Source organism: Lissotriton helveticus, chromosome 3_1 (genome assembly GCF_964261635.1).
Source record: "Lissotriton helveticus chromosome 3_1, aLisHel1.1, whole genome shotgun sequence".
Lineage (NCBI taxonomy): Eukaryota > Metazoa > Chordata > Amphibia > Caudata > Salamandridae > Lissotriton > Lissotriton helveticus.
The window spans coordinates 1,543,587,321-1,543,610,049 of NC_136061.1; the positions used below are offsets into that span (position 1 = coordinate 1,543,587,321).

Genomic DNA, 22,729 nt, shown 5'->3' on the forward strand with positions numbered 1-22,729 from the left:
TTGTATTGTGAAATGTAAGTTTAAATATTTTTTAATACTTTCATGTTTTAATTTATTATAGATTTTAGTTTTTTTATATTTTAAATCAATGATATATATAATTATTGTTTTATATTATTTTAAACTTTTAACCTAAATTAAAAATAATCGTTTATGAATTGTTTTAAAGTAAATATATATGTATAAATTATTAATTGTATGTGTTTATATTTTTTATTATGTTTATTTGTTATATTTTATTAAAATGTATATTAAATGTATTTTCTTGTGTTAAAATTATATCTAATATTTAGTATTTAATATATATATATATATATATTATTTTATATTTATATAAAAGTCAATATTATTCACATCTATATTTTTTAAATCAACACCTTTTTTAATCGATATTTTGGTACTTACCTTTTTAAGTATCAATATGTTGATATGTTTGTTGTCTATATTTCTTACTCAATATTTTTTACATCAACATTTTTTTACATCAAAGTTGTGTCAGTGAACCAATTAGGCAGGTAGCAACTCCTCTTCTCTGTTGTGAAGCCTGTCCATGAAAACCGCTTTTAAAATGACTGAGGCAAAGGTTCACCAGCAACCCTATGCTTTAGTTCTGAGCATGTGCATTCCCCCTCAACCACCGCCCCCAAAAAATACACCTAGAGACTGTATTCAGTGTGTGGACTGAATGCACTCAGTGAGTAGAAAGGCTGGGTTCAATATCTAGAAAGGCTGTGAAAGGTATGTGTCTGGAAAAGTATGTAGAGGGGGCAAACAATGGGCCATATTTATGAACCAGTCTGCATCTCTCTTACACCACGCAACATGGTGCAAGAGCGATGCAAACCTTAAATCAGATTTCTTAAGCTATGCAAAGCAACTTTGCATGGCTTTGAGTGGCTCCAGAAATCTGGAGTAATACAGCACAAATCGCTGCATTGCATTGCTCTTCCCTGAGTAGGCATTCCATGGGCATTGCGTGGCTGTTCCCACGCAACTCCCTTGTATTTTTTTCGCGTTCCCAGATTTACAAGACCTGGTAAACCTGGGAATGAACCAAAAGATACTCCTCCTCAGATGAGGCATAATCAGCAGAAATATCTTTATTGTGTGCTGCATTCTGCTCTCCTCTTTATTTTTTTATTTTAAGTTTTGTATCGCTCAAATACCCACGAGTGTCCTGGCTCTGAAAGGAACCAACAGAGCTGCATTATAACAGAGATTCGCTGAGTTAACAAGCAAATTTTCAGGTGTTTTCTGGAGACCGACATTTTAATCTGGTTACGTAAATGCAGGGGAATGGAATTGGACCTAGCAGCTACTTGACTAGCACAGATTTCCCACCCGGACTGGTTTTCTTGAACTTGGAGATTTTAAGCTGAAAAACTGAAGAAGGTCGCAGAATTCATGAAGGGGAATGCCATGAAAATAACTGAGAGATAAATGCAGGGCAAAGATTATATAGGGACTCCAACCAAAGACTGGATCCAGTGTAGCGAACATGAATAATTAGAAATGTGAGCGGAATGAGGGAGGTTGAGTAATAGTCGAGCCGCACAGTTCTGCACCAACTGGAGTTGCTTAAGTGGATTATCACGGTACAAAAGGGGGTGGTGATGGATGGAGCATCCAAACTAATCAAACACTCACACCCTGTCAAAAGATCTGGGTTTAATCCATCACCGTTCTTTAGCCCACTCTGCCACCCCAGTTCAGACATGGCTATATGCAAATCAGTCTGACCCTGTGCCTCATGGGAACAGTCCAGCCTGAACTGCCAAGCCATGCCTTCCCTTGACCGGAAACAAGCTTCAGAGGACCGGTTTCTGGCATTACAGCCATCTTCAGCCCGGCTTGCTTGAATCCAGTGGCAAAGTGAGCAAGGGACTCACGTCTGAGCATACCCTGCCACACTTATGGCGGCCAAAAGCGGTACAAAAGGGGGTGGGGATGGATGGAGCATCCAAACTAATCAAACACTCACACCCTGTCAAAAGATCTGGGTTTAATCCATCACCGTTCTTGAGCCCACTCTGCCACCCCAGTTCAGACATGGCTATATGCAAATCAGTCTGACCCTGTGCCTCATGGGAACAGTCCAGCACAAACTGCCAAGCCATGCCTTCCCTGGACCGGAAACAAGCTTCCGAGGACTGGTTTCTGGCATTACAGCCGTCTTCAGCCCGGCTTGCTTGAATCCAGTGGCAAAGAGAGCAAGGGAAGGCATGGCTTGGCAGTTCGGGCTGGACTGTTCCCATGAGGCACAGGGTCAGACTGATTTGCATATAGCCATGTCTGAACTGGGGTGGCAGAGTGGGCTAAAGAACGGTGATGGATCCAACCCAGATCTTTTGACTGGGTGTGAGTGTTTGATTGATTTAGATGCTCCGTCCATCACCACCCCCTTTTGTACCGCTTTGGCCGCCATAAGTGTGGCAGGGTATGCTCAGACGTGAGTCCCTTGCTCACTTTGCCACTGGATTCAAGCAAGCCGGGCTGAAGACGGCTGTAATGCCAGAAACCGGTCTTCGGAAGCTTGTTTCCGGTCCAGGGAAGGCATGGCTTGGCAGTTCGGGCTGGACTGTTCCCATGAGGCACAGGGTCAGACTGATTTGCATATAGCCATGTCTGAACTGGGGTGGCAGAGTGGGCTAAAGAACAGTGATGGATCAAACCCAGATCTTTTGACTGGGTGTGAGTGTTTGATTGATTCAGATGCTCCGTCCATCACCACCCCCTTTTGTACCGAAGTGGATTATCAGGCAGGCCAGTATACAAAGCACCACCCTAGTCTCACCTAGAACCCACCAATGCTTTGATAATCGAACAGTGAGCTGATGAAGGGATGCAAGGAAGCATGTAAACAGAGAATATTCACTAGACTAAAGAAGGCTGACCTGACTTTATCTATATGTTGTGAAGGTGACAGAGTATCATCAAAGAAGAATCCAAACCCCTCCCAGACGAGCGGGTGGTCCTTGTCCCTCCCGGCCGACCTGCTCCTCCCATACTTTATTGAATACACTGATATCACTTATAGCTCAGACCGGCCGCAGTTTATTATATCTCAAACAGCACATGGTTTATCATAAACACATTACTTGGTCATTGTAAACCATGGAGCATCATTGGACAGCATTTACATAGTTCTTGTCTCTGCTGTTACTTTGCCAGCACGACTTGTCCCAGCTCTGCGCAATGGCCCCTTAGTAGCTGTCTAGTATTTGCGGCTTCTAGGCTTTCCTTGCTACCGCGATATGTGTGGGTGGCCGTCAGGTCCAGCCTGGGCTGCAAGTGCTGTGTCCGCCTGACCCTGACCCTTGCTGACCAATCGCCTGCTCCCAGTGCCCCTGCCATGAGGGATCCCCCGGACACTGACCCATCCCCTGTTTGCAGTGCCCCTGAGGCGAGGCATCCAGAAGGACACTGTTTGAGCCACTCTTTCTACTGGTCTACTGATCTTATGTGTTTGTCTTTGCGTACCGTCTCTGCTGCCCCCTCTCCCAATTCCATTGTGACTGCGACACCTGCTTCCGGTGTAGGTGAGTGGGCTTTCACGTGAAGAGGTAAATTGTGCAGGGGTCCCCTCTCCACGCCCCTGCTACTGCACTGGGCGGTTCAGTTCACGCCACCCAATCACTGGCATGCATTTTCGCAGGCTTTTCCTCCTGCTCCTGTGACCCCAGCCCCCGGTAGGCGTTCATCATGGGCCCTTATGAGGTTCATCCATGCCTCCCACTCCTTGCTTTTGTGAATTTTAAATGTTCCTGTTTTCATTCCAACTTAACTCTTCTTCTTATGCCATGTCCAATATTTTTGGAAGGTGTAGCATTGTCCATTATCTGGGTCTGTTGACACTGTTCTAACCTTTGTGTGTTGATGGTTTTCTTCTCTCTTGAGTTGTCTCGTCATTGTCACAGCTTCCTCATGTTGTGCCCTTCTCACACCTCAGCTCTACCGTGGGACCATCAAGAACAAGCAGTCGAACCCACAGATGAAGGAGCACCCGGACTCTCAGATCGAACTGGCCGCCAGCAACACCGTGAAGGACTACAACATCTCCATCATCGTGAAGAACGTGGAGTTTGAGAACGAGGGCAAATACACCTGCTTCGTCATCAACCCCAAGGAGAAGTACGCCCGCCATAATGCGACCGTCAACCTGAAGGTGGTGGACAAATGTGAGCTCGGGTACCTTGGCTTTCTCTCCTGTGCACCTTAACCATTCTGTGCATCTTTACCTTCTCTGGCTGCAACTCAAATATCCCTCTGTGCATTTTAAATATGTGTATCTCAAAGATCAATGCAATTTCACCCCCCTTGATCCACCTTAATTCTCTCTCTCCTTCCCTCTCTCTTTTTCCACCTCTCTGTGCATCTCAAGTAAACCTCTTTCTGTGCCCCTTAAATCTTTCTAAGTCTCCCTTGAACCTTTCTCTATGCACTTTTAACATCTCTGTGTGCGCCTAATCCTCTATTCATCGTAATCCTTGATCTATGCACAGTTTGTGCCTCATAATCCTCTGTCTGTGTGCTGTACCCTTCCCTCAGTACATCTTAACCCTCTCTGCTCTGTGCACCACCGACCTCTCTCCGTGCTGCTTCAACTTTGCTGTGCATAATATACATCTCTCTCACTCTCTGTGCACCATAAACCTCTCACTGTGCATCTAACCCCATTTTCTGCACACTTTAACCATCTGTGCACCTAAACCTGTGTACAGGCCCCTTAAATATTCTCGCTGTGCCCTTAAACATCTCTCTGTATGCCATTATCTTATTTCTGTACACAGGGGCACAGCTTGGTTAGTAATATTGGGGAGTGTGACCTTCAGATTTCCCAACAATCACACTGTCATATAATGTTAAAATGCATAATAAGACAAGCAGGGCACATGAGAGTGGCTAAGGGGGCAGTGGAAAGGGAGACCAATGTGGAGTGAGAGAAAACACTATACTCAGTAAAATAAACAAAAATGTTTAAGACTTTGAAATCAGAGAGGGAGAGAGTGTGTGTGTGTGTGTGTGTTTTTGTCTGTGATTATATAAAGATTCCTGGTGAAATCCGGCAGACACCTCACCATACTCAACTAAAAGCACCAGTACCTAACTTTTTCAAGAAAATACATTTATTAGGAGGGTGTAACAACCCCACACCACACTGAAGCTATACTCTTGTACATGCTAAACCTGCTTCTGTGCCCTTTACCCATCCTATCTGTACACTGGATTTTTTTCTCCATGCCATTTAACCCACTCTCTCTTCTCCGTATTTCCTACACTGTCCTCCTTAAATTTCTCTTTTTGTACTTTAAACACGTCTCTGTGCACCATAAGTCTCAAGTTTTACTCTTTGCATCTTGACTCTCTGTGAACAACAACCTTCCCTCTATTCTACATCCCTCCAGCACCCTTATGCAGTGCAACACGTTGTCTACCCCAGGCACACCCTCAAAATGCTTATAATGCAATACCATACAATTAGAAGCTACACCCCGGGTCACATCGATATCAGAAATATGTACATACACAGTATTAGAACACTTTTTAGCATTACCATTGGCTGTGGCCGCACGGAAAACCCAATGCCAAACGTAATGTTCTTTTGGCAAGATATCAACGTATAATGCAAACTTTTTATCTCTACTGATGACGGATGATATCCAGAAACTCGTGTCTAGAGATTTACAGCACGAACCTGCACCAACTTTGGTGGAATACTCAAGTAAATATTCAAGTAAGGATGTGCCATGAACTGCATTTACCATAATGCTAAGGGGCGAACTGTGCTGGGAGGTGAAGCAGTGTGCTCCCACCCCTTACTGTTTGAAAAGGCTCCCATGAGCCATTGAGCTGATGAGCTTGTAGAGATGCACCTGTGCGCCTGTGAGAGGTACTGAGACCTGAAAGCATTGTGGCAGCCTGCTCAGCAACCCCAGATTAAATTAGTTTTTATCTCTATTGATGACGGATGATATCCGTGCCTAGAGATTTACAGCACTAACCTGCACCAACTTTGGTGGAATACTTAAGTAAATATTCAAGTAAGTATGTGCCATGAACTGCATTTACCATAATGCTAAAGGGCGAACTGTGCTAGGAGGTGATGCAGTATGCTCCCACCCCTTTCAAACTGCCGGCCAGTGTTGTGATTCATGGGCGGTTAATTCACTGTCACTCCCACACATACAAATTCACTCTGCAGAAATATGTGGTGCAATGGATGTCATGCAAGTCCATACGGAACACACTCGTACACATACACACTCAGCACCTTAATTTGGTGCACTGATACCCAACAGGTCGATTGATAAAACACTGCAGAACCTGGTACACCAAGCCTCCCTCCAACCTCCCCCTCACATGACTATACTACACACCCCACATTGGAGACACCCCGTCCTCCTCTCGGGCAATCGGCCACACAGGGCCAAAGTCACTCTTAGGGTCCCAGGGAAACATTTGAGGGGTAGGCAGAAAGGTCAATAAGGAGGCAGTCTGCAAAAGGGGTTTGGCACCCACTTGAGAAGTTTACCCACAGAATGTGAAGCAGACGGGCTGAGTCAGTCACCCCAAAGGGGTCCACAAGGGCCTTCTGGCACCAGCCCAGTTCTGAAAAGCACAGCAGAGAGTCAAGCAGTCTCTTGACCCTCTTCCAATCATTATTGTCAGAAGCTTTCCTCCAGCCCAGTAAATAACTCTCACCACCTAGGCCCGAGTCGGGTACTACTATCTTGCAACACAGTGTCGTCGGTAAGGACTGGGTGAAGAGAGGGCAGTTGATCTGCTCTGCTGAGGGCCAAGTAAAGGAACAGGCGACGAATGGCGAATGAAGAAGGGAGGGTCTTTTGGAAAGATAAGGCACCCCGTCAGGTACACGACGATCCGAGTCGCGCCCAGGCAATCCGGGCACAACGTCTGGTGTGTGATGATACGGGTCGCACCTGACTGTTCTGGTCAGGCACGATGAATAGTTGCAACGTCGTACCTTCCTGGAAATCAGGCACAATGTCCGGTACACGTATATATTGGCAGCACCAGACAACTCCAGTCATACATAAAAGACAAAGAGTTGAAATTTCCGTATCTCCCTGGAAATGAAGCACAAGTCTGCTGCACGTTGATATTGGTTATACCAGACACTTCCCGTCACACACTAAGGTGCAAGCTCAGCAATGCCTCATGAGGTAGAATGAAGCACTATTATGGTTACGTCCCACAACTTGTAAACAACATCCACCACTAACAAGGCGCTTATGCATGACAAGGTCCCTACGATTAGGGGGCCCCAGGCCTTAGATACAGGCAATACTTCAGAGCTCCACACAAGACAATCTGGTCTCCAGGCACAGTTCTAAGTTCCTTGCTCACACTGTGCTACCAGTTGGAATCCAGCAGACAATGTGGGTACTTGAGAGGGCATCTCTCTCTAGGTGTCAAAAGTAGATGGTGTGGGTCCCTTGTAGGAGATCTTTGAATTCCCTTAGAACTCCGAAGGAACAGGGGACAAGCTCAGCAAGCCCTTGGAGACCGCACTTCAGGGTGCCACACAGTCGCAGGTAGTCGGCCCATGCCAGGCAGTCAGTATTCAGGAGAGGCATGTGGTCCATTGCAATGGCAGTAATCCTCCTTGTGCACAACAGAGTCCTCTGGCAATGCGCACCACATAGTTCCTTGTTCTCCCGTCCCACATCCTCACAAGCACATCTCACCCTTTGCTGAAATATAGCACCAGTAGTTATAATGTAGTGTGCCTTTGAACAGAGTCCTCTGGCAATGTACACCACTTAGTTTGACACACATGCGTCCCTACCGTGCCTTTCACCTATCACTCGCTTCACCCCAAGAAGATGTACCCTCGGGGTACTCAGGAGAAAGTGAAAGATCTTCTCTGGATGGCTCATGATTTACACAGGCCAGGCTGAGTAAACAGGGAATTATGCAAACCCACCTGAAATGGCAGGCTCGACTGATACTTAGGAACACCATTGATGCAGGCGCGTATACCAGCCTGCAATGACAAGCATGACACATTCTTAGGGACGCCATTGGTGCCAGTGCGAATACCAGCCTGCAATGGCAGGCTGAACGCGTATTCAAAGCCACCAGGTAAGCACCACTTCCTAACATGTAAAGGAAGGATGCACGCATTTTCGCACTGGATTAAAAGGGGAAAAGTGCCTCTCGGCCCTAAGGCCACCACAAGAGAATCAGTAAACCCTAGGAGGAGAAAGCAATAAGTTTGGGGAAACGTTACCTGAAGGTGTAGAAGTCATCTTTCATTATGTCCATCAAATGGCAATAGCCGAGGCTATTGATCTTGTTTGGTATTGACTTGCTATATGTTGCCAACATTTCCCTGAATTGATTTCCTGTGTTGCCTTGAATAAAGCAAGGCATGGCAGATCTGCCTGTGTTTGATCCTGTTTTAGTCTTACTTTTCTTCATTTCTTTTTTAGAAGTTTAGTCTTGATCGTCCATATAGGGCAGGGGCATAAAAATTGTTTACGTATTAAAGGGTTTAACATCCATGAGATGCTATACTCCAGAGTATGCTGAACTCTTTTTGGACTGCCAGCATAATTTGATGATTTTTTTGAGCTTGAAATAGCTGTGGTTATTTTTTTCATCCAACGCTCAAAGGTTTCAATCATGGTATTGTCCTTTGATTGAGCAATCTTGCTACGAAAGCTGGGGAGCCAATCTGCAACAGGAGAGATAGCATGAACATTAGAAAAATAACCTTACCTTTTTTGCCACTTCCAGCAAACTCCGATAAGGATTGGAGATGTTCGTCTTAAATCAAGGCCAATGTAACTTCACTCTTACGTATAGCATGGTCGCTTAATGTATTCTGGTTTACCTTCCCATACACGAGTAAATTGAGCAGGGCATATAATCAATTATGCAAGGAACAAGTTGGTTCATATATAGTTATAGAATCTTCATCAATATGGTCAATAATAAGTATATAATCTAATCCTCTTAGTTTGGACAGAAAGATAGATCATTTATTATCTTGCATTGGCCCTTCACTGATACGTTCATTGGTATTGTACAGGATTCCTCTATTTTCTGAAAAAAATCAATAAGGAAATTTGAAATGTTAGCATTAAAATCTCCCATTATTATTATCCAGTGTGGGAAGTCTTTGAGTAAAAAAGATAAAATGGTGTCAAAAAGCTGCCTAAACTTCCTGTCATTTCTGTATCTCGGGGGACAATAAATACTTAGAATTAAACACAGGATTGGTTTAGCTACCCAGGGATTTGTAAATGCTATCTTCAAACCCTGAATGTTTTTGTCACAAAGTGAAATAGTTTGATAGTCCATATATATTTTGTTGAAAGCAAGATTGAAAGTCAACCACCTGCATGCCCACTTGGTATTCGATGAGGCGGGATTGAAAATCACACAAGAATTGCCTACTATGATCCTTTCCTCTATAATTGACGTTTTTTGGGGAAAAATATGTCCACGCTGGAATTACCCAATAACTGCTGTTTTTTTCAGGGTTGTGAGTAGGCCTGTTCACTTTTCAAGACCAAATAGCTCGCAGTAGTTGTTGATACACCCTGGTTGTTGTTGGCGCCTCGTGTTGGACGTTATCAGTTGGCTCAGGCGAGGGGAAATGACTCTGCTCGCTCGCTGGAGTTATGGTGGTGTGGAACAGCAGATCTCATGTGACGTGCTGCAAAGTACAAGTGGGACCTGATAGGGTAATCTATCTACTTATCAATCTCGATGCATTTCTTTTAATCCCTATAGTTATCTGCCTCTGTCTGTAGCTAGAGACATATCTCCATCTAAATCGATATGTTATGTTATGTTATGTTATTATAATTTATTGTGCGCACTGCTACCCCAGCATAGGAGCGTCCCGGCGCATAGACAAGGAGGAACATAACACAACAGGAAAAGATAAAACCTGTTGGGGGCAGCTAAAACAGAAAGGTTTTTATTGCTCTCCGGAAAGTCATGAGGTCCTCTAATAGACGGATTTCAACCGGAAGGGAGTTCCAGGTTAATGCAGCTTTTACTCTAAAGGAGCGACCCCCCATGCAGCAGAGCCTAAATCTAGGGACAATAGCAAGGGCCTGGCCTTGAGAGCGGAGGATGCGAGTAGGGACATAGAGAGAAAGACAGCTGGACAAGATTTCTGGGCCTATACCTCTCAGAATCTTAAAGGTCAAACAGAGGACCTTAAAGAGAATGCGCTTCCTCACTGGAAGCCAGTGTAGAGAGCGAAGGACATTAGACACAGAACAAAATCTGGGGAGGCCGACAATCGCTCTCGCCGCAGCATTTTGAACCCTTTGTAGGCGAGTTAGTTCGGCCTGATTAGCCCAACCAACAAAGAGCTAGCATAATCCAGGCGAGAGATGATAGTTGCCTGGATCACCAGCTGTCTGGTTGGGGCATCAAAAAACTTGAGTACTGGTCTTAGGCCTCTCAACAGACCAAAACAACAAGCTGCTGTCTTTTTGGTATGCCCTACAAAAGTAAGGCCCGTGTCCAACCAGACCCCCAGATTTTTTACCTCCGACACCGGGGTCGGAGTGGGTCCCAGCTCGGGAGGCCACCATTGGTCACCCCACAGCTCCACTCCCCTTCCGACAATCATTACCTCCATTTTAGTGGCATTAAGCTGGAGACAGTTTCCTGTCAACCAGCTAGCCACCTCCTTCAGTCCAGCTTGAAACCTGGGGGCATCTTGTTCCGCGTCCCCGCTGAGAGTAACCGCCAGCTGTGTGTCGTCGGCGTATGAGACCAGGGTAAGGCCCCATTGCCTGGCGACATCAGCCAGCGGTCTCACATAGAGATTAAACAGCGTGGGGCTCAGCGAGGACCCCTGCGGGACCCCCATGGCCAAAGGCTGGAACTTAGACTTGAAGGGAGGGATGGAAACACAGAAGGAACGACCGTCGAGGAAGGAGCGGAACCACTGCAACGCCTGGCCACAATTCCAATCTCCTCAAGCCGATGCAGGAGGATGCTATGGGATACCGTGTCAAAGGCGGCGCTGAGATCTAACAATATCAGCGCCGCCATATGACCCTCATCCAACCTTGCACGGAGGTGTTCCACCATCACAAGAAGAGCGGTCTCCGTGCTGTGTCCAGCACGGAAGCCGTTTTGTGAGGGGTCAAGGGCATTGGTACTGGATAGGTGTTCTGACAGGGCCAGATTAACGCGGGCCTCTGTAATCTTTGCCGGCCAGGGTAGTAGCGAGATAGGGCGATAACTTTCAGGCTTAGATGGGTCCAAGGAAGGCTTTTTGATGATTGGGGACACCACTGCCTGCTTCCACTTAGATGGAACTACACCCGTCTCAAGGGAGAGGTTGACAAGGGCACGCACAACAGTGCGCCCCATAAAGGTCTGATCACGAAAGAGATCAGATCTTACTGGATCAGATGGAGAGCCAGATTTAACTTGCAACGCAAGTTTGTCAAATCCATCCACGGTGAGAGTGGGGAATGAAAGCAGGGTGATTTGATGAGGTGTCCCGTTAGAACTTCCCAGACCAGTCCCTATGCTAGGGAATGTCCGATAAATTGTTTGGACATTTCCCAAGAAATAGGAAGCCAGGGATTCACATTGAGAGATGGAACTCACGGTCGTGGAGGCAGTCCGTTTCGCCATAAGATCTTTCACGGCCTTGAAGATGGCCTTCGACGGGTTAGTGCTGTTTCGAAATTCGGCGGCATAAAATGCCGCTCGGGCTTGACAAATAGCCCGATGATAGAGCTTGACGGACATGGTGTATGCAGCTTTTAAATCAGCCCCATACGTCTTCCGCCATGCCCTCTGCGCCCGTCTACAGGCTCCCTTCAAGGCGCGTAAGGCACCATCGTACCAGGGACTCGACTCTCTGGTATTGATTTTAGTCGATACAATGGGTATCAGAGTGTCCAGAGCCCTAGTGAGCCAGGAGCAGAAGAGGTCATATCCATCTTCTACGCCATTCAATGGACCCAACGGCTCTACTGATAGAAGACGATGGAGGTCTTCTAGCCTGAGTTTGTTCCATAACCTCCTGGGTACCTGTCTCGCTGATGGAATGGAGGCAGTAGCCAGTATAGGACAGAAAATGGACACCAAAAAGTGGTCAGTCCAGTCTACCGGAGAAATGGATGTAATTTTAATCTCCGGCAGGTTGGTGAAAAAGGGGTCAAGAATGTGTGTCCCAATATGAGTAGACTGGGAGACCAGCTGGGAAAGTTGAAAGGCCTCTAGGTCTGAAGAGATGCTGCGTACCGTCAAGTTTGAGGGGACGTCGAAATGCAAATTCAAATCACCCAAGATGGAAAAGTTGGCACAGTCGGTGACCAAAGTGCCAACAATGTCGGGGAAAGCATTTCTAAACACCACCTCACTACCAGGCGGGCGATATACGACCATCCCGGAAAGTGTAAACTCAGGGCTCACAGCGACCTTAAAAGAAGCGCTTTCACACCCGGGGATGTTCAGGGCACTCCACACACAGGAAAAACTGGACCTGACTATAAGAGCTATACCCCCACCTCTGGAAGATCTATTCAAGGTGAACATAGAATAGCCAGGGGGGCAAGCAAGATTGAAAATAGCAGCGTCCACTTCCTGTAGCCAGGTTTCAGTAATGGCGAAAATGTCGGGAGCTTCATCCTCAATAAGATCGTAGATATTCTGATGATGTTTCAGTGCCGATCTCACATTCAGATTTAAAATCCGCAGAGAGGTAAAAGAACCCCTACTGCGGTGAACATCTGAACAGTTCTTCCGGAGGATGGGCCTCGGAGAGTCAAGTGCCCAACCATTACATGGGCAGCGGTACGGACCGCAAAGCGGATGGACCGGCGATAGATTACATCTGTGACTCACCTGGCCGATGGAGTATAAGCTCTCGATGGAGTATGTCAGCATTGCGACACAAAAGATGACCACTTGTCACAGCCCAGCATCCGCAACGTCCCGCACGTCCTTAGCGCGGACGGGCGCAGACGGGCAGGATTCTGGCACGACTCCGGCCACGCAGAGGCGCGCCCGCTACGCGATCCCGCTATGCTAGGGGAGGAGCTTTAAGTAGGCGTTCCTCGCTGCCTATTGCGCAGTAAAGCGCAGGCAGCTGATGGTAACTGTAGCACCACTCACCCCACTCCAAGATGTCGCCCAAAACCGGCAGCCCACCCCAAGAACCGGACCCGCTCAAGCGGCGGTGACAAACCGATTATGGTGTGAGTAAGGGGATAAAAGCAGGGAATAATAAAAGATAGTAAAGCAAATAAGAAACAGGCTTTGTTAAAAAATCGCTATATAGCGCGTAAATGCGCACGCAGCGCTCCAGCGGCGGTACGCAACTTGTCAGAGCGAGCCACACTAAGGACTCGCCTTAAGTAGGCGTTCCTCGCTGCCTATTGCGCAGTAAAGCGCAGGCAGCTGATGGTAACTGTAGCACCACTCACCCCACTCCAAGATGGCGCCCAAAACCGGCAGCCCACCCCAAGAACCGGACCCGCTCAAGCGGCGGTGACAAACCGATTATGGTGTGAGTAAGGGGATAAAAGCAGGGAATAATAAAAGATAGTAAAGCAAATAAGAAACAGGCTTTGTTAAAAAATCGCTATATAGCGCGTAAATGCGCACGCAGCGCTCCAGCGGCGGTACGCTCCTTGTCCGTGTCAGTGTCTAGAAGCTAATGGCATGTTGGTGGTATTTGTGGCTTCTGGTTGTGAGTTTTAGCACCTTGGATGGTGCAAAAATGATTGAAGGTGTGAATAAGATGCTGTGGTTGCGCTGAATGATGCTGTGGTTGCGCTGAGTGATGGTGTGGTTGCGCTGAGTGATGCTGTGGTTGCGCTGAGTGATGCTGTGGTTGCGCTGAGTGATGCTGTGGTTGCGCTGAGTGGTGCTGTGGTGGTGCTGAGTGGTGCTGTGGTGATGCTGAGTGATGCTGTGGTGATGCTGTGGTGGTGCTGAGTGATACTAGGGTGGTGCTGAGTGATGCTGGGGTGGTGCTGAGTGATGCTGGGGTGGTGCTGAGTGGTGCTTTGGTGGTGCTGAGTGATGCTGTGGTGGTGCTGAGTGATGCTGTGGTTGCGCTGAGTGATGCTGTGGTTGCGCTGAGTGATGCTGTGGTTGCGCTGAGTGATGCTGTGGTTGCGCTGAGTGATGCTGTGGTGGTGCTGAGTGATGCTGTGGTTGCGCTGAGTGATGCTGTGGTTGCGCTGAGTGATGCTGTGGTTTGCTGAGTGATGCTGGGGTAGCGCTAAGTGATGATGTGGTGATGATGAGTGGTGCTGTGGTGGTGCTGAGTGATGCTGGGGTGATGATGTTGTGATGGTGAGTGGTGCTGAGTGATGCTGGGGTGGTGCTAAGTGATGCAGTGGTGGCGATGAGTAATGCTGTGGCGTTCAGTGATGCTGTAGTGGTGCATAGTGATGTTGTGGTGCCCCTGAGTGATGCTGTGGTGGTGCTGAGGGGAGCGGGATGAGAGGAGAGAGGTAAGAGGGTAGAGAGTAGATAGGAGAAGAGAGGTGAGAGAGGAGAGTAAGGAGAGGGGAGAGTGAGGAGAGGGTTGAGTGAGCAGAGGGTTGAGTGAGGAGAGGGGAGATGGAGAGGAGAGAGGGGAGTGAGGAGAGAGGGGAGTGAAGAGAGAGGATAGTGAGGAGAGAGGGGAGTGGGGAGAGAGGGGAAAGAGAGGGAGGGGAGAGAGGGATTGGAGAGTGAGGAGAGGGGAGACTAAGGAGAGGGTAGAGGGAGGGGAGAGGGGAGTGAGGGGGAGAGAGGGGAGAGTGGTGAGAGGGGATAGTGGTGAGAGGAGAGTGGTGAGAGGGGAGAGTAGGGATAGTGAGGATAGTGAGGAGAGGGGAGATTGAGGTGAGAGGGAGGTGAGAGGGAGGGGAGAGTGGTGAGAGTAAGGAGAGCGGAGAGATAAGAGGGGCCGCGTATCCCTCATTTCAGTTCTTCTGTTGTGGGCAGTAGAGTATCTTTACTCACTATTGTTTGGTGAGGTCGAGCCCTAAAAACCTGTCCTATAGGAAACAGCCCCTCCCCGCACCCGAGCAGCTGTCCCCAACGGGCGCCCAATCCCGATGCGATGATCTAGCCTCTTACTTCTTTCAGAAGATTCAAACCATCTACTCTTTATTTTCTGGAGGTAATGAGGCTGAGGAATCCACCATCTCTCTGGAGAGTGCTTCTACTGCCCCCTGCATACTGGACAAATTTCCCCTGTTAGACTCCGCCACTATTGATAAAATCATCCCTAAAGTCACCTCGGGATCCCCTAATGATCCAGCGCCCCCGAGGATTCTTACAAAGGTCTGGGATGCCATCCGCCCGGCCATTTTGAATGCTCTCAATGCCTCTATCACCACCAACTCTGTCCCTACCTCTTGGAAGTGTGCGTTGGTCAAGGCTTTATTAAAGAAGCCCTCCCTGGACCAGAACAACCTGTCTAACTTCCGCCCAATCTCCCTACTCCCCTGGATGAGTAAACTGCTCGAGAGACACATCAACACCATCCTAGTAGACCACTTGGAATCAGCGGATCTGCTTTGCGTCTCTCAGACAGGGTTCCGTCCCCAGCATGGGACTGAAACTGCTCTCATTGCAGTGACGGAAGAAACCCGAGCCGTGCTGGACCGGGGAGGAAAGGCAGCCATTATTTTGCTCGATCTCAGTGCCGCGTTCGACACCGTCAACCACACCATCTTATTACATCATCTGATGAGTTTGGGAGTGTCGGGCGTGGCACTGGAGTGGCTGTCCTCCTTCCTGGAAGAGCGTTTCTTCCAGGTGTTTGAGGGTGAGGCTGTTTCCATCAAAAATCCACTTAGCTGCGGGGTGCCTCAGGGCTCTTCCCTGAGCCCCACGCTTTTTAACGTTTACATGCAACCTCTAGCAGGGATAGTCCAACCCTTCGGCGTGTGTATTGTCACCTACGCAGACGATACCCAACTGGTGGTCTCTCTAGACCACACGGATGGGTCGTCCAACACCTTAGGTCCCTGTCTAGAGGCTGTAGCTAGGTGGATGCAACTGTCCTGCCTCAAACTCAATGGGGAGAAAACGGAGGTCATGCTCCTGGGCAACCCTCCTCCGACCTGTCTGGCCTCTATTTGGCCTTCCTGCCTTGGTGCCCTCCCCCCCCCAAACCCCAGATAAAGAGCCTGGGCGTCTGGCTGGACAAGTCGCTTGACTTCTCGGCTCAAGCCATTAAAACAGCGGCCACATGTGCGGGGCTCATGAAGATGCTTCGTAAAGTGCTCCCGTTGCTCCCTTTCCAGGCGAGGAGAATCTTGGTCCAGGCCCTGATCCTTTCTCGCCTGGACTATGGAAACGCGCTATATCTGGGAGCACCGGTAGCTGTGACCCACAGGCTCCAGGTCACCCAAAATTGTGCCGCCCGCCTACTGTACAACATCCCTCGCTGGCAGTCTGCTAAGCACGCCTTGAACGATCTTCACTGGCTTCCAGTCGCCGCCAGAGCTCAGTTCAAGGCCATGTGCATTGTCCACAAATCTATTCATCGAACGGGCCCGGCCATCTTGTTTCCTTTAGTACTGCCTTATGTCCCCCCCAGAGCCCTTCGCTCCGGATCATTGCATCTAGCAACTACAACAAAGATTAACAAAGCTAGGTGGGGCGGCCGCTCCTTTTCCCACACGGCCGCCAGGCTCTGGAATTCCCTCCCTCTTGCCCTTAGAGGGATCCCCAACAGGATGGCTTTTAGGAAAGCGCTGAAGACACATCTGTACACCAAAACTCGGTAACCCCGCGGCCAGCTCAGTATTACAATCAATGTAAGCGCTGCGAGGCCTCCGGGTAGTTTCGGCGCTATACAAATATAATTTTTCATTTCATGTTATATAGCGCGGGACACGTGGCCAGAGCGGTTTACGCTGGTGAAGGCAGAGCACAGAGAGCCATGTGCGAGCACACTGTGTGCAGTACAAAATACAGAAACAACGAGGGTGGATACAAATGCAGATCATAAAATGATACCTGCACCACCGGGTGCCTCCATCAGACTGGTGAGCAGCAAACAGAGCAAAATGTATCTTTGATTGCCAAACGTCCTTGAGAGAAACTGGCCTTTAGCAGACAGTCCTTTTTTCACTCACACCGTTGAAGGTGACAGGCGGCATCCCAAAATAAAAAAATAAGAGTTCTTCACTTTCTGTTTTTAAACTAATTATTTGGTTAAAAAAAAATCCGATGACTAAAAACATGGCACAACTCGTATTTATGGCAGTGAAAAACGGCAAACTGTCAGTGAGGCGCTATTTAACGAAAACACGTTTTTGATTTTTTTGGGGGGGTGGTCACAGCAAGGGATGGGCAGGAGGAAGGTGATGCGTAGTAAGGTGACAGTCGCGCTGTTTACCGAGGTAAGAAACCGCAGCAAAGCCGCTTCAAACACTATTTAGAAATACCGTTTATATTAATATGTTTGGGGGTCTAGACAAGGTGTGTAGCCAGTGATAGGATGCTGTGCTTTGATGTCCTATTGTTTTACAGCACTTAGAAACCACACCACTGGGGTTCAAGCGATATATATAAGAGAGTAATATTGCAGAGGGCTCTCCTGTATGGTTGACGCGTGGGCACCGGAAGGAGGGTTCTCTGGAATGTGCTATTTTTTACCGCGGTTAGAAACCAGACAAGTGCATTGAAGCGCTACATAAAACAGGTTATCGTTCTCATTACCGGGGCCGTGACGGAGGCTGGCTGAGCTGACGGGCTGAATTGAGCGGTTCCTGGTGCAGTCTCAGTTTTCTTGTGCTGCCGCTGCCTCTCCCCCGAGCTCCACTCTAGCGCTGCGCCTGCAACTCTGGGCGCACAGTGAGGCTTGTCTGCAGATGGCACGTGAAAGGGAAGGAAATGCGAGTTTCTCTCTGGAGCCACGAGGAACTCGGAAAAAGCGGCAGAGGTTGTATGACTTTAACAGGGGAAAAAGCATCCACGTGGGACAAAGTTCAGCGGAAAGGGGGTGCAGCAGGCTGCGGCGGTGCTGTCTGACAACGGGGGTGGTCTGAGGTAATGCGTTCATTTCCGGGAACACAGCGGATTTAATTCTTTACAGAAACGAGGCTGCAGACTTGGAAGAGACAAAGGAAAAGGTGACAAAGAACTACAGAATGCAAAAAAACAGTAAATAAAAACCAGAAATAAAGTTTAAGGGAGGAAAAGAGTCGGAGTAAGAGAAACTGAAAGGCAAGATGAAGTACTGACAGAAAAAAACAACCCCGAAGGAAACTTAAAGGCAAGACAAACGAAAGGGACAACTAAGCACGGGAAATTTAAGCATTTGGCAAGCGCAGCGGGCCTGGGAAGGAAGCTGCATGGAAAAAGTTCCAGGTGAAAAATAAGAGGGGTGCTATTGAAATGGCAGACTGAAAAGACAAGAAGGGAAGAATAGGGGAGAGTAAGGGTGACGAGACGCACGGGGAGCAGCAACCTTTGATGTGCCGGCCGGCCGTGGGCAGTGAATAATTAGGGGAGGAGAAATGCCAGAGCGCATGCTGGGGTAAGCTTGTGGAGGGAGGCTGGTGGCTTTGATGCGTGCAGGCACTTTTTTCACGGGCACAGCATCAAATCGCCCATTTGGTTAAGCTCTGGATAAGCCCCAATATGTCTTGACATCTGCAATGCGCATGCACATTGCCAGAGGTCGAGCCCTAAAAATGAGAGCACTGCGTCACGCATGTGCCACTTTATGTGGTGCAAAAGTGACGCAGGGCTCTCATAAATAAATCCCATTGTGAGCAGGATGGTGCTGGGAAAATAGCTCCGTAAGATAATCGCAAGAAAGGTAGGCCATAGTTACAGGGCGTGTGAACTGCGCCACGTGGTACCTGCTGGACCACACAGGTGAGCTCTTTTGTTAGATCTATCTCTAATTATCTCTACTAATCTCTAGGTTCCATTTTTGACTATATCTAGTAATCTGTCTCATTTCCAACCTAGCAATATCTATCTATCTATCTATCTATCTATCTATCTATCTATCTATCTATCTATCTATCTATCTATCTATCTATTTATCTATCTATCTATCTATCTATCGCTGCCTCTTTTTGCATCTATCTCCCGAATTCAATTCGTATTTCTCTGTATCCACCTGTTGTTTTCTGCCACTGTCGATCTGCCTCTCTCTGCTTCTAGCTGCCTCTATCCCATCGAACTCTTTATATTTGTCTGTCACTCCAACTGCCCGCCTCATATCTCTAGCTGTCCCCTTTTCTCTCTACTTGTATTTGGGCCTCTGCCACACAGGCAGGCCCACTGCGTGACGGTCTCTCTTTGAAAATGCCATAAGTGAACTCAAGGTGATCAGAAAAGGCCCCTTGTTTGACCGTCACCCACTTTGCACTCTCCAAAATCTCCTCAGACTTGTCTCGCCTTGATGACGTGACGTCATAAAAAATCGCCTCGAAATGAAAGCTCAAAGCTAACCTGTGATTCTGTATTGTTTATAATGCATTCCCTTTTAATATTTCAAATCAATTCTTTTAATGAAATATATAACTTATGTTTTACTAGCTTAACATTCAATCTTTTTCAGTTTTTAATGATTTGTTGTCAAATTTATGGTTTAATGTTTTAATATTTTATATTCTCTATTTAACATTTAATGATATCTGTATTTATTTTATATAATATTTTTTGCCCCCAATTTCCTCATTTTTTCCGCTATTCAATGGATTTTGATACATTTGCTTTTATATTATAATTGTATTCATTATTCTTTCTCTACTCTTACGTATTTTAAGATATGCAATGTTATCATATATTTCTTGTTCCGTATTTATGAAATGCTAATAAAAAATTATAACACAAAAAAAAAGGTAACCTGTGCCCTCTGCTGTCTCTCTCTCGCCCCCTGCAGTTGTGGTGGTGGATAACACGCTGACCGTGATCATCGCGGGAGCCATTGGCGGGCTCATCGGCCTCCTCATCCTCATCTTCATCCTGAAGAAGATCATCACCTTCGCCATCAAGAAGAGCCGCGAGAAGAAGTGAGTTGGGGAGTGCCTCCCTTAGCCCCGCGGGCCCTGGTGGCGTCCTGCCTGGCCTGGCAGGGGCGCCACCGGCCTTCTTTAGCACTTAGAGCGCTCCCTTACATGTTTTTTGTCTGAAAACGGGCAGCCATTTATTCACTCGGCATCGTGTCACCATCGGACCTCATACCACTACAGTGTCACGCCTCCACCTCCGTCGGGATGAAGCGCGGTGCTGCAGTGTGTCAGCTTCGTGGCGCTATTGTAAAGCACTGCACTGCCCTCTGACAAAACCATGCCTCCTCAGAAAGGACTGTACTGCAGTGTGACAGCTTCATGACATCATCAGATAGCAGGTGTGTCACCTCCATGACATCATCAAGCACAGCTGTTTCATCTCCACAGCACCGCTGGCACGGTACTGCATCATAAATAAAGCACAGCACTGCTGCCTGTCTACATCATGGCATCACACCGCATGGCACCGTGTCATTTCCATAGCATCATTTCTAAAGCACAGTGCTGCAGCGTGCCCTGTGCATGACGTCATAAACCACGGCGCTGCATTCTGTCGAGCTCTCATTATGCAACTTTGCAGTGTTTGCAACAACTTCGTGGCCTCGTCATAAAGCACGACTCTGCAGTGTGACAACTTCATGCGTCATCATAAAGCACTGTACTGCAGTGTGGCAACTTCACGGCACTTTTATATAGCACTATACTGCAGTGTGACAACTCAAGGCACTGTTATAAAGCACTATACTGCCCCCTGACAACTTCATGGCCTCCTCTTAAAGCACTATACTGCAGTGTGACAACTTCATGACCTCATCATAAAGCACTGTGTTGCGGTATGTCAACCCCATGGCATCATCATAAAGCACTATAATGCAGTGTGATAACTTCATGGCCTCATCATAAAGCACTATACTGCAGTGTGACAAATCATGGCACTGTACAGCCACCTGAAACCTCATGACCTCATCATAAAGCATGATATCCAGTGTGACAACTTCGCGGCACTGTCATAAAGCACTGTACTGCCCCTTAGCAACGTTATGGCCTCATTATAAAGCACCGTACCGCAGTGGGACAACTTCATTGCTTCACCATAAAGCGCTATTCTGCAGTATGACAACTTCATGGCCTCATCATAAAGCACTGTACTGCAGTGCGACAAATCATGACACTGTTACAAAGCACTGTACTGCCGCCTGACAACTCATCGCCTCATCATAAAGCGCTATACTGCAGTACATCAACTTAATTGCCTCATCATAAAGCGCTATACTGTAGTATGTCAACTTCATGGCCTCCTCATTAAGCACTACACTTCAGTACGTCAATTTCATGGCCTGATCATAGAGCGCTATACTGCAATAGGCATGCGATCTTCATGGACTTATCATAAATCACAGTGTTGCAGTGTGCAGTCTTCCTGGAGTCCTCATAAAGCACAGTCGTGTGTGGTATTTTCACCGCACCATTACACCACACTGTGCCGCAGTGTGTGATGGTCATTACAATCAACTTAAAGCACCGTAGCCCAGTATGAGAACTTCTAAGTAGCGTAATAAGTCACAAACCTGCAGCGTGACAAATTCATGTCTTCCTTAAAACGCCCAGTACTGTAATGCGATCCCTTCATCCTCACCGTACGGCAGAGTGACACTAGTACAGCGTGACACTCACACCACACTGGGCACTGCACTCCATAGCAGTCTGACACTGTCGTCGCCATTAGAATACAGTACTGCAGCGTGACACACAGACGCATTTAGCACAGTAGCGCAGCGCGACGTCATTAACACCATCTGAATAAATCACAGTACTGCAGCGTGAAACCATTACCGCCACGAGAATAAGGCACATTGCCTAGCATGACTCCAATATCATCATTAGAATAAAGCGCTGCCCTGCAGTGGGAGGCCTTCGTGGCGGTATGATTGCGGTGCTTAATTTGTAAAAAAAAAGTAAGTGCAGAGTACTTCTAAGCAGGCCATTGCAGCTTGCGCCACCCATTGACCCTGCCAATGGTGCAAGTGACAATACCAACACAACTACTAACCATCACACCTAGAAGTGTGACAATTCAGACTATTCTAGGCCATCCAACACTATAAGAATGGAGTTGGGGCGGTATTATTCATTCTTAATGTATATTGAATTATGAAACTCTCTGTTGTTATGCGCATCTCAAAATTAGGTGAACACTGCCACCATGTGGTGGACAGTCGTAAGTGCTGGTTATGAGAGTTAAGTGCCGTGGCAATCACCGGAAACCACTGACTCAAATTAAGCACTGCTGCTGTGGGGCACTTTCATGGCATCAGAATAGAGTATTGTACTCAGGGCACAGGTCCTAAACAAAGAAGTGGGGGGACGCTGACGTCACGACAGGAAGGGACGTCACGAAAGGTAGCGTGCACTCAGTTGCAGTTTATAGTTATCGAGCTCCCGGTAAAATAAGTGGGAGGACGCCGTCCACCCGCGTGGTACCCCGACTCGAGCCCTGATTGTACTCGCACCACTGGTGCCTGTCTGCCTTAGGAGCAAGGGAAGAGCTTAGGGTGAGAACTGCTCCTCAAAAAGTGGACCTCATTCAGCCTAGCAGAAGTAGGTGGAATCTGGGTCATTTAAAGCCATGAAGTTTCTGCTCAGGTTGGGAACCTTGATTGCTCTTCCTTGTTCACGAAGAGAATTTTGCACAAGAGTCAGCAGTATCCCTGCCTTTAAAAAAGGTG

General features: G+C 47.6%; 1 protein-coding gene across 2 annotated transcripts in view; it reads left to right on the plus strand.

Moving 5' to 3' along the window:
• The window catches only part of SCN4B (sodium voltage-gated channel beta subunit 4), a 220,506-nt gene that overhangs the window by 138,077 nt on the left and 59,700 nt on the right, over nt 1-22,729 (plus strand). For both annotated transcript variants that reach the window (XM_078682263.1, XM_078682262.1), the window contains exons 3-4: nt 3,950-4,178; nt 19,874-20,003. In XM_078682263.1, coding sequence (XP_078538389.1) covers nt 3,950-4,178; nt 19,874-20,003 — 359 coding nt within the window. The remainder of the gene's footprint in view (nt 1-3,949; nt 4,179-19,873; nt 20,004-22,729) is intronic.